The 12,786-nt window shown below is 31.2% G+C and overlaps 1 protein-coding gene across 4 annotated transcripts in view; it reads left to right on the forward strand.

Moving 5' to 3' along the window:
- Positions 1 to 12,786, forward strand: part of rg (A kinase anchor protein rugose) — a 684,927-nt gene that overhangs the window by 305,893 nt on the left and 366,248 nt on the right. For all 4 annotated transcript variants that reach the window (XM_085960838.1, XM_085960839.1, XM_085960840.1 and 1 more), the window contains 6 exons: positions 83 to 247; positions 580 to 759; positions 3,504 to 3,599; positions 6,052 to 6,159; positions 6,530 to 6,707; positions 11,319 to 11,410. In XM_085960838.1, the coding sequence (XP_085816964.1) occupies positions 83 to 247; positions 580 to 759; positions 3,504 to 3,599; positions 6,052 to 6,159; positions 6,530 to 6,707; positions 11,319 to 11,410 (819 nt within the window). The remainder of the gene's footprint in view (positions 1 to 82; positions 248 to 579; positions 760 to 3,503; positions 3,600 to 6,051; positions 6,160 to 6,529; positions 6,708 to 11,318; positions 11,411 to 12,786) is intronic.

The following is a 12,786-nucleotide window of genomic DNA, read 5'->3' on the forward strand; positions in this document are numbered from 1 at the left end:
AATAAAACACCAAAAAATATGCGAGAGTTTCCTCATAAATAGTAATTAATCTCTGAATAATTTATGTCTCGTTTTATTGTAGGTTTGGAGGAGTCATTCTACAAAATCAGTTCTAGACTTTGTGAATAGTAGTGAAAACGGAATATTTGTTGTGAACACTGTTCACCTTATTTCACAATTAGCAGACAATCTTATTATTGCATGCGGAGGACTTCTACCTCTGCTTGCTTCAGCTACATCACCCAATGTGAGTTCATACTATTTTATCATATATGTAATCTTTATTATATTAATTTAATATTTATGAAATTGGTGGTACTTTTAGTTGTCAGAATTCAAAATTATAGAAATCTGTTTTATTCCTTTTATCTAATCATTAGATTCTAATGTATCTTACACTGACATCTTTGAAAATGGATATCAACTAAATATATTAAAACTTCTACTGATCACCAATAGATGACACAATCATTTTTCACCTTTATTATTGAAATAAAATTACTAATTATTATGTTACAATTATGTTTAAATATTTATTTGCATATGTTTATTATTTTCACTCTTATTTTGCTGTTTTAGAATGAATTAGATGTGATCGAACCGACACAGGGTATGCCAATCGAGGTGGCCGTAACTTTTCTACAGCGGCTTGTAAGCATGGCCGATGTTCTCATTTTTGCCAGCTCTTTAAATTTCGGGGAACTCGAGGCCGAGAAGAACATGTCCAGTGGAGGTATATTGCGGCAGTGCTTGCGACTGGTAAGACTTTATCAGAACTATCAATAAGACACCTTTTACTTCAACGTATATAATATGAAGTGCTTAATTTCAAAACCTGCCAACGCTGTCAGAGGACATGTCAAATTAAATTACAATCCCATACAATTTTCAAATGACTGTCTTGTGCATTTATTAAACGAGAAGACTCAATGATTCATGCATATTTTTGAACTTAAATAACTATTCTTCCTCTTTCTATGGCTCTATAGTTCAATTCAAGTCTTGGTCCCTCTCCAGTCTATGACGCTGTCAAGGGTCCTTACATTACTCTTCATCCCATTCTCCCAGCGTTTCTATGATCTCTCAACTAACTTTCTTACTAGGTTCTCAACGATAACTATTTTTGGTATCTGTGTCTCTAAATAGCTATTATACATAACGATTCGACAACACATAGAAATTTGATTGTCTCAACACTTGATTGGTTCATGACATACGTTGTGTAACTAATTTAAAAAATTATATATAGATCAAAAAATATCTGTTTCGTCAGTTTGGCTATACTAAATAGTCTACTCTCATAGTTTCTTACTTAAAATTAGTGTCTCCACAAACTATTGAAAAATTTATTAAATAAATTTTGGACAAGTAACACTTTATCGGTTGTATTATTTACTAGCGTGTTATTTATTTTCTCTGTTAAAATAATGAACAAAATCCGGCAACGATTATTATAAAAGACACAATATGATAGCGCTGACAGAGCATGCGACAAGAGGAAAAATATTACTTTACTTATTTAAATATTGGAACGGACTATAATAGACATGTTTCTATTTTGTTCACAACTTGACAAAATGAATTAAAGTGAACAATTTATCGTGTGCGTTGTACGGTCAGTGTTTATCGACCATATTAATTATAATAGAATTTTGGCAATATAATTTCATTTTATTGGGATATAAAATTTATATTAAAATTTAATCGTTGCTAAGATCATGTTTGCATCTTTTGCGACTGAGCACTTCCTATTTTATATTATTTTGTATCCAATTCACAGAATCAATTTCACAATATAATGTTTGAAGGTTCTGTTTTGTATATATTATACTAGAATGCACAGTTATATATTTTGAATCTATTTTCTTTAATTTTGTGGAAGTATGGTTATCTTTTATCATGTAATTGAACCAACATCTAGATCGGTAGGTTATCCAGATAATATATTGATAATTCATTTAATTACCTATTCACATTGTCATTCCCCATTTTAGTGAAATATATTCATCAATCTGACTGATGAATTATTGTTATATCGTATTTATTATTTGGAGAAATATAAATAAATGATAAAACATTTTTATTGTTATATTATTGACATGTAACAAGAACATATTATTAATTATTATAATTACATAGTTGCAAGAATGCTAGAATCAGAATAATATCTTAAGGCTTTATTAGATTAATTAATTAATTACATATTATTATGTATGCAATGATATGACATAAGTAATTTTACAAAGATGAATGAATTTAAAAAAAAAATCTTAAATATAGCAGAGTAATATAGATTTTCATTTCACGATTATTTGTATATAATATATTTTTTTGTTTATTTTTACATATACACAAATTATTACATTCATATGATCTGTTCACAATTTTGCTTTCCTACAAATAGGTACATATTTTTATACCTAATTTATATTAAAGATGTTTTCGGTACTTACGTATATATAATTATTATTTCATATAATATTAAATTCAATTCTACTTTTATACATATTTATTTCTGAAAATCACCTCAATGTAATAAAACACAGATTTCAACGCTTTTTTTTACACAAATCACAAACTTATATCAAATCATATCCATGTTATAGGTTTATCATTTGTTTCGCAGGTTCCCAATGCCTAAACCACGTTCACATACCTTTATGAAAGTGAAATTAAAATCTGCGGCAGTTTAGATGTCGCTTCTAATGATAATATAAAATATAATATACAGTGACGCCCCAATTTTTCATGAAGAGACTTTTTTTAAATAAAATTATATAATTATTCAAAATCATACAAATTGGTTTGGAGCATATTATATCAATGTGTTCTTTCACCATTTCGAGAATGTTTTTCTTTGTTCGGACATTATTGGATCGGACGTAAACAAAAAACAACACAAAACTATCATTATATTGAATGTGTGTGTGATTTTTATTATTGATACTTAGTTTTACTTGAATTTTGATTATTTGAGATGTAAATTACGGTAAATATAAACTTTAAACGGGAAATTCAATGCACTTAAATGAAACAGGACTGCAGAAACTACACACAAACAGCAATAAAGCATGAATTCCAGCCATGTTAAATTGGGTTTCCACTGTATTTAGTTTTCAGATATCTTTTTATGCTATTGCACATTGTGAAATAGCTTATTATTTGAAACGTCTATCTTTTGTATAAATTCAGCAGGTTTACATTTTTACTATAGATACCTTTTTATTCAATTTGCATTGAATAAATAATTGAACATTTAGTTACCTACCTTTATTATAAAAATCCTTGATTCTAACAGAATTATATACATGATTTTTTAAATATGTTATAAAAGGGAGAGCTGCAAACAAAATGAGATTAAATATTAGCTTTTGATTGTCTAAATTTAATTTTTTTTTAAATATTCCTTAATGGATAACATGGATATAGTTTGATATTTTTTGTTTGTATACATTTTGTTTTGGTTTTTTCTGTCGGTGTTGTGATAACGTAAATTGTCTTAGGTGTGCACGTGCGCCGTGCGCAATTGTCTTGAATGCAAGGAGAGACTCCGCATTGCTATGGCTCACAATGGCCCTCATAGGGGGGGCTCCCCAAAGGTAAAGCACACTTTTAATACAGAAACCTTCTACATGAGCTCCTCTACAGTGTGAACAAGGTTATAAAAATTATCGACCAAAACTATATTATTAGTTCCTCGACATTTGGTAAACTTCAGGTTATCCAGCCAAAGACGTGAAGAAGTGACATTGATTACCTAATTATATTTCTCTATAATGAACCTATTCAATTTTTTAAGCATAGTAAAAATACCCCAGTTATTCATAAACCTAAAGGGGGAGTGTAATGCTACTAAAAGCATTTAATGGCAGAATACGAAAGATGCATTTAAAACATTTCATGTAGATTCTTGATAAATTACATTTTAAAGTGTTTTTAATAATCAATATGTAGGTATTTGGAACCATTATTAATATTTTTTTTGAATTCAAAGATCAACTTGGATTTGTTTAAATGGCCACGATAGCTGTGCAGCGTAAGCGTATATAGCGTTGTGGGTCCCAGGTTTGAATCCTGGGTCTGGCAAGTACACATATTGTTTTTTAATTTGTGTATGAGTCAGAGTATGGAACCGATAGGTTGAGCAAGTGGCTGACATCCATTTCTCGTAAAAACAAAATACAAACCTCTACTCTGTGGAGGCCCATATAATATATGGCCATATTATGGTCTTATTAGGATCGGACATGGTCGGAAATTAATACTGAAACTCTATTCAATAATATAAACAAATAGGATTTCAAGTTATTCACATTTTTATTTTATATAATATATTTAGTATTTAAATCGATGGTATTTTTTAAATTAAGGGCTTGCGCAGACAGAGAGCGGTCGGAGTTCTGCGTTCAACCGACCGTTGACCGCTAACGTTCAGGGACAGCAGACAGGTGGCGGTCAACAATAAGCGTTCCATTTGTTTACAAACGTACTGACACAAGCGCTGCATAATGCGAGACCGCTATATTCCGACTGCGAGTGGAAGTGAGAAAGCACCGCTGTTGCGTACTCACTCCCCCGTGTGGTTTCGCTCTATGTTGTGTGACTGCTCAAATTCCTATGACGGGACTGGACGGGAGGTACGGCGTTCTTTGTAATTCCGGGCATAGAACTCCAAAACTCTAGCGTTCCAATTGACCGGCGCGGTCTGACCGCCGGCTGTGTACCCATACAGTATGAAGTCCATACAGTACAAAGAACGCCGAACTCCGAACGCGGAACGCAGACCGCCTGACCGCGCTCTGTCTGCGCAAGCCCTAAACAAAAAATACAGTAAAACTATGAATTATTCAAAAATCTGACTGTAGTTCTTAGTTTATCTTTGAATATAGAGGACATATTATTTTTTTAATGGTTTTCGATATGTAGGTATGCATTGATTATTTAAAGAACTGTTAATTGTTTATTTATATCTTTTGAATGTATAAAATTGAATTTTTTGTATATTGTCGCTAGATCTGATGCCTCCAGCAAATCTACAATTACATTGCACTTTGCCCCTATCAACAATTTATTGTAGATATATATTTTTATAAATTAATGTAAGCGAATTCTTCAGAGAAAAACAAAAATTGGTTTTCAATCCAAGAAAATGTTAATAATAAAATATTCGCGTTATATTAAATTATGTTTATCAATTACTAAATAACCTTACTCGTTTGTAAGTAAATTACCTAAATAGAGGAGCTCCTGTATGTAACAATAACACATAAACTTGATTAACCCCATCTGTTGTCATCTTCACATAATATGTCTTTTTGTCTGTGCCGTATCTGAAACCATCGGATGATGCAAACAGTACCATCAAAATATTTAACACTAACATAAAATACTCAAGTATATAATAATATAACTCAAATTGTTTTTGGGTAGGTCTTGTAAATTTGATTTAGCATGAATTTTCATTAAATATGTCGAGAAATTTACTTGATAATATTGTATCTGTAGACTAGTATGGAGTGGTATAGATGGGTTCATAACTATAGATTTCCAAAAAGTGTAATAATATAATTATTTATTTTGTATTTTAGTGAATCCCTACATAAATTATTTTCTTGGTCATGTTTTTGATGATATAATTGTGTTGCTATTACAATTATCATAAATAATTATGTACTAATTATTTAATTATTAGTGTTTATAGATTTTTCTTATTGATAGGTTCTTCTAGGTGTAGACAATAATAAAATGTGTTCAAGTTTATTGCTTACAATAATTATTATCGAAAAAACTTATTCAGAATTTTGATTAATAATTGTTATTTCGGAAATATACCTATGAATAATTTTACCAATAGCTGAGACACAAACCTTAAAGCACTGCTTTCTTATAGTAATAAAAGATGTCACTATAACTGCAAATATTTCAAAAAGGTAGATTTACAAGCATCTTGTTAATTTTAATCACAAGGAAATAATTTGTAATGCTTTTTAAAATTTTCGATTTATCGTTTTTGTATTTTATGATTAGTAACACTCATAATTTAAATTTCAGAGTGTTGTGGAGAGTTTAAGTAGTGGTTCGAGCCCGGTGAAAGATCCAGAACGACTTTTACAAGATATGGACGTCAACAGACTACGAGCTGTCATCTATCGAGATGTGGTAACTATTATGCCTTGTAGTAGATTGACAGACTGATTATACATTGTTCTATTTGACAACTGAAGATGAAAGTTCATACAGTGAAAGAATATAGATTTAATTGAACGCCACTGCTGTGAATGAGAAACAGATATTGACATAACGTCTAGCTCTATCACAACTGTCTAAAATTGGAAGATGGTACTGCGAATCTCTAAGACCAGATATATTCGACCGTTCCAAAGATGGGTTTATAACCCTAAACAGCTGTCAGCATTAAGATATAGAATTAACAAAAAATACCTTTATCTCAAATTTTACATAAATTTGTTACTTATCATAATAATAATATAGTATTTATATAAAATAATGAAATCATTTCTATTTGTAGGAGGAGACGAAGCAAGCCCAGTTCCTATCTCTGGCCATCGTCTACTTTATCTCTGTACTGATGGTCTCCAAGTACCGAGATATCTTGGAGCCCCCGCCTCCCGCCGCGCCGCCTTCTCCAGCCATCTCCCGGAGAGATCACACCGCCCAGCCGGCGCACGCCAAACACGAAGGCCAAGGTGACCATTTTAAAAACTATTTCATATATTTCACTTTTCATTGTTAGTTTACCGTATTCTTTTGCTCGTTGAACCGTTAGTAAAATTGCTTTTATACACAGTTGATTTCACTGAAGACACATATTCAATTTTAAATCACTCTATTACAGGTAGTTCAAAACAGTGATTCTTAACCAGGCGTATGTATGCCCAATTATTATATCTTAATAATTTATTAAGATATAATAATTTTACGTTAGCGTCATTTACCAAAAGGTAGGTAAGATAAATCGTAATGTCTCTAGTCATTTTTTCTATTCCTTGAAATCATGCGTTCCATCTAAATCACACATAGATTTGAAATTTTACGTCGTAATTCACCAATTGGAGATACCACATTAAACTTTCCTGTGTTGCAAGCTTTTAGCTTTTACATTTTATCTTTGATCTGTATCCGTACTGGCTTTTTTCTCTTTCACCTAAGACTAAATTAATGTGTTTGAGTGATATCACATAAATTTACAATTAAATTTCAATTAAGTACCTACATTGTTTTAATACGGCAATTTTAAACTGGAAACGTTTTTTGTTGCGTATCGTAAATAAAGATGTGAGCTAGTTTTTACCGTATTTAAGAACATTTATGTCTGTTTTCACAAAGGTTAAGAACCGCTGCTTTAGGGTGTAATAGTACTAACTAACTAACTAAAAAAAACGAATCAGTTAATATTTTTAAAAACAATTTTACTAACCGTTCGTAATATAATCAGACAATGAACAACAGACAAATTCAATAATAACATTACGAAAATGATGTCTCTTTTATTTAAAATTATTGATCTTTCCTGTATTATTTACAGTAATTTAATGAATTTGACTGTAGGTTCATTGCGTTTTGTAGGTTTTAAACTAATAGGTACTGTGTCAGGTGGGGGTTATCAAAAATATTTAATATTTGATAAGTGTATTGTGTAAAAAAAATGTCATCAATTTTGTTTATCAACTAAATTTACTGAATAATGTGAGTAAAACAGCTGGAAAAATCCGACTGTTTCTGCTAGCATTGGCTGAAGTTATGTCAATTTTTAAAACTTACCTATATTATCATTCGTTCTTTTTACTGTGCATTTCATGCATGGTAAATAATATTATATTCACACTTTTTCTCTTTGGTCTTGCAAGTCATCTTATAAATAATATAACATATAACCTAACAAGTGATTATATCAATTGAAAACGTGTCTACGTTTAAGATTAAGTTGTTATTAAATAATTTGACTGAAGTTTTGAGCGTGTATAGATCCATTTTGAAATAGTTAATTATTATTCATTCCAGTATTACAGAACAGTAACAGCATGGTTGTCTTTTCTGCTAATGACTGTTATTTTTAATGATAATTTTTAATTACATATTATTATATGTGATGCACTTAGCTGCACTTTAGTCCTTATTCATTCCCCACAGTTATATTATTGATTTCTACACACTTTGATTTTTAAATTTCTACTTAAGTTTCAAGTGACAGTTTCACTCGCTTTTAGTTATTTTTATTTAGTATTTTAATTAGTCACCGCCATGCTAAACGCTAAAAGCACAGCGTTGGATGAACAAAAATATGAAAGATTTTTCTTCAAGTTTGTATCTTAACCATAATATTAAAAAATTTACTACTCCCCTTTGAAATTAAACCAATTGAAATCATTAGATATTTTTTAATTAAGTATATTTTGAATTCACACTGTATCCAAACACAGTGTGATTTTTAATATATTAAAATAATGCAATTAATTCATATTACAATATTAATTCTCCGTGTGTATATTATTTTTAATTCTTCAGGACAAAGTGGCTAATGCACTACTATAATGATTATTTGAAATGAATTTAAAATCAACCCTTATTTTGTTGATAAAAGTTATAAAACAATTAACTTCATTCAATGAACCAAGTTTGTGGCATTTTCTGTCATTGTTTTTTTTTTGTCTATGTATTTTTGTGATTGTCAGAATTATTCTCTGTGATAATTAATTATAAAATAGTGAAAGATGTATTCAGTTTCAATGGAGACGTCATCTTCACAGTAGGTGATTGAATCCATTGCGACTAAATTTAACAATAAACAATTAAATTTTCTGAATTGTGTGATTCTGCTTGCACCTGAAAATCTAATAAATATTTTATTTCTCCTCTCTTACACGCGGCTTGATGAATTTCATAATCTCTCTTGACATCTGGTAAAATTCGACATTATCATTCGATCCCGCTTAAAAATAAACTGCACAAAATGTATCATGCGTGTGTCCACGGCAGCGAGCTCGAGACCGCTGTTTCCCCAGTGGTCTCACCACGTGTACCCCCAGTTCTTGCCGGGCTCTCACCCTAACGCGACCCAGAACACGCAATTCCCGTCCAATCACAACTCGCCGAACCTGGCGGAGGCCCACGGCGCCGGCTTCAAGCATCCGCACCACCACCATCGAGGGAACTATTCCCTCTCCTCCAACCCCCCCCCACACCAGCAGTCACAGCCACCGCCACAGCATTACAAAATGGCCAACCATCATAACGCCAACCACTCCAGCTATAGCAATAATATGAATAACAATTCGCAATATTCGAGACTCGGCAACTATCACAGGGGTCACTCGATCAATGCAGGTAATTTTGAGTGTTGAATGTTTTGTTGGTTTCTCATCGTGCTGACAATTCCCACAACTGTTATATGTGAAAACTCTTCAACAGACATCAAATTTGTTGTAGAAACATGGAATTGACCTTCATTCAATTTAATAAATAGTCTCTCACTTAAGCCTACCCCACACTGACTATATTCTGCAGTCTATCCTACCCACAAAAACAAAAATACAAATTCCCTAACATACCTACTATAGTTTTTATGTAATTCTCTTCAAAATATACACACCAGTCTTGTATGGGATCCACAGTTATTTATCGAGGTCATATCAACGACATAACGTTGTCTGTGTGGGGCAGGCTTTTGTCTCATTCAATCTCAACGCTAATCTATCACTTTACATAAAAATATCTACTATAAAATTTTATTGCATAATTTTTTCGATTTAATTACCTAAAGCCTTTTCATTTATTTTAAAAGTCGTTAGTAGTTATCTACGATATTTCAAATAATGAGGTTACATGACTATTTCCATGTTTTTGTAACTTGTCATTCTGATTAAAACGTATTCTTATTTTCATCACATTTAATTTAACTATCTTTTAGTGTGACATACTGTTTTTATGTATAATTTATTTTTGAAAGTAATTGATTTATTATATATACAATTAATTACATATTATTAAGATGAACACAAATAATGATGTTTTGATACGATTTTTAAATTTGTTTTCTTATTATTTTTACTGTCAATCAATGTAAATTTTATTAAAATTCCAATGTCCTCTTCAGTTTTCTTAATTTTATTATTACGCTTCCGCTGTTATATTAATTTATAAAAAAATCATGAAGTTACAATATATTAAGCCTCCATTTTATTTTTGTAAATAATATAAGGTCAGCTAGCTTTTTTTTAATTCACTAAGCACGCACTAATTGTAACCCGTTTATTCAGTTTTGATTGATTTCACCCTTTCCTGGCACATTTTTATTGTATTGTTTTAGGTGTGCATTTTGATTTTTTTATTCAGTGTTATGTCTTATGTATTCTGTGAGGAAATATTTGTGTTCATATTTTATATACCACCTTACATTCCGACATAATATATTTTTACCTTCAATGTTGGTGGAATAATCATTTTTTTTATGGTAATAAACTTGTACTTTCTTATTCTCTCAGAATTCACATGATAGCTTATTAAAGCTATCATAGAATGTCTAATCAAAATATGTTCATGACTTTCAATGGTCAGCATGAATCTTCATTGACATAACATGTCTCATTGGGAATTTAAGTACCGCGAAATTAATTTTAAACAAATTAGTTTGGAGCATAATATTATGTCATGTTCTTTCACATTTTCGAGAATGTTCCTTTTCTCTTGATATGACAATGTTTTTCTTTGCTGACACATTATTTGTATCAGTGTAAACAAAAAAAAACAACACAAAAGTATAACCTTTTTCTTGGGCACTGCAGACTTATCTATAAATAGAAATGCACATATGCGTTTTCAATGCTTTTCGATGATTGGCCATGCATTGAATTGAATTAAAAATTTTATATTCCAGACGTATCTTGCAGGAAATAAAAACATAAAACCGGGAATTAAATGTACTAAAATGAAATGGAACTGTAGAAACTAAACCAATCATGGGTTCCACTGTAATTCAATGTTTCTCTTGCGGAAGGGCTGACGTCATTAATCCGTACCTACCGCGAGAGAATTAGTTGACATATTTATAAATATTTCTGCTTTTAAAAGTCCCTTTCTTTCATATATATTAGATTTATGTGGGTGTTAGCCCTCCAGTTGGCACCAGCACAAAATATTTATATTATTATTTTTACATATTATTATCCTCTTTTTTGTGGGTTAAAAACAATTTTACATTGAAAACTTAATCAAATTAAATGCACGTCGACTGCCTCTGTGTTTCGTTGTTTTTGTTGTGTATCAATTTTGATGTAAATAATGTGCGTATGATTTTGCAGGACCCAATCACGACGACGTTGAATATGCTGTCATTGTCGTAGATGAGAACAATTCCTCAGTTATGCATGACCAGGACTCACCTTCCATCAAGGTAAGATGATAACACAATTAAAAAATATTTACTAAACATATTTTGTTTCGTTACTTTCATCTATTTAATGTACTCTGTATTGTATGTAGATATTGGATATTGATTTCAGTGTACTTATTTCAATAGTTAATAATTGTTAATTATTATTATTGCTTCCCCTGCCATTTAGATTTTATTACGATTTCTTCTCTAATTCAAAAATTATTATAATAATTCTAAAATCATAGTTTTTTTTTTCTAATTAAATTAATTAGATTAGAATCATTTAGGATTTTTTTACAATGCACATAGCTGAATAGGTAGGTACCTACGTACTTATTCGACTTTAAAATTAGAAAATATTTGTATTCTTTTAAATACAAATATTTAGTTAACTAATGTTTTTATTTAAATGCCTTTTTTAAGAATACACATCACAAGTGATGAGAATTCTGTGACTGTAGAAGCGGTATGGTGATATATCGTATTATTTTAAGAAGGCTAGACTGAAGATCCAACAAAAATAATGCACACGAAACTTTGTCATTCATATTTATTTGTTATTATTGAAATAAGAATACAAATTGCAGATAGTATTAATTTAATTAAACTCTGCTGAACGAAACCATAATACGAGGGTGGGTCAATAAGTCCTTAGAAAAGCCGACAGGTGGCGCGACTAGTACTGTAAGCGGTTTGTTTTCATGCAGCGGCACTACCGATTCAGTATGCTGCGAAGTTTCAATCAGATTGGTCGAGTTGTTGTGTGTTTCTCGTACATTTAAAAAAAATTTTGCTTGTGGAAAATGGAAAATGGAGAAAATTGAGTTTAGAGCTGTTATTAAACATTTTAATATAAAAGGGTTAACAGCAAAGGAAATAAAAAATGAGTTGGATTTAGTTCACGGCATATCTGCTCCTTCACTTGCAACTATTTATAACTGGTTAAATGAATTTAAACGTGGTCGTACATCAACAAAGGATGAACCACGCTCAGGACGTCCTGTAGAGGTGACTACACCAGAAATGATCAATAAAATCCACGATATGGTGTTAAGTGACCGAAGATTAAAGTTGAGTGAGATAATTGACGTTACAGGGATCTCAAAAGGTAGCGTCATTTCTATTTTACATGACAAATTGGGCATGAAAAATATTTCTGCAAGATGGGTGCCGCGTTTGCTCACAGTCGACAATAAACGCAATAGGGTGGTGGCCTCTAAAGCCCTGTTGTCGCTCATGCAACGCAATCCGGATAAATTTTTTCGTCGCTTTGTGACTGTAGATGAAACATGGATACACCACTATACTCCCGAGACGAAAGAACAGTCAAAGCAGTGGATTGCGAAGGCAAACCATGTCCAAAGAAGGCGAAAACCGTAAAATCAGCTGGTAAG

Source organism: Rhyacophila brunnea, unplaced genomic scaffold, assembly GCF_057557595.1.
Source record: "Rhyacophila brunnea isolate RB1 unplaced genomic scaffold, BYU_Rbru_1.0 scaffold_12, whole genome shotgun sequence".
Taxonomy (NCBI): Eukaryota; Metazoa; Arthropoda; class Insecta; order Trichoptera; family Rhyacophilidae; genus Rhyacophila; species Rhyacophila brunnea.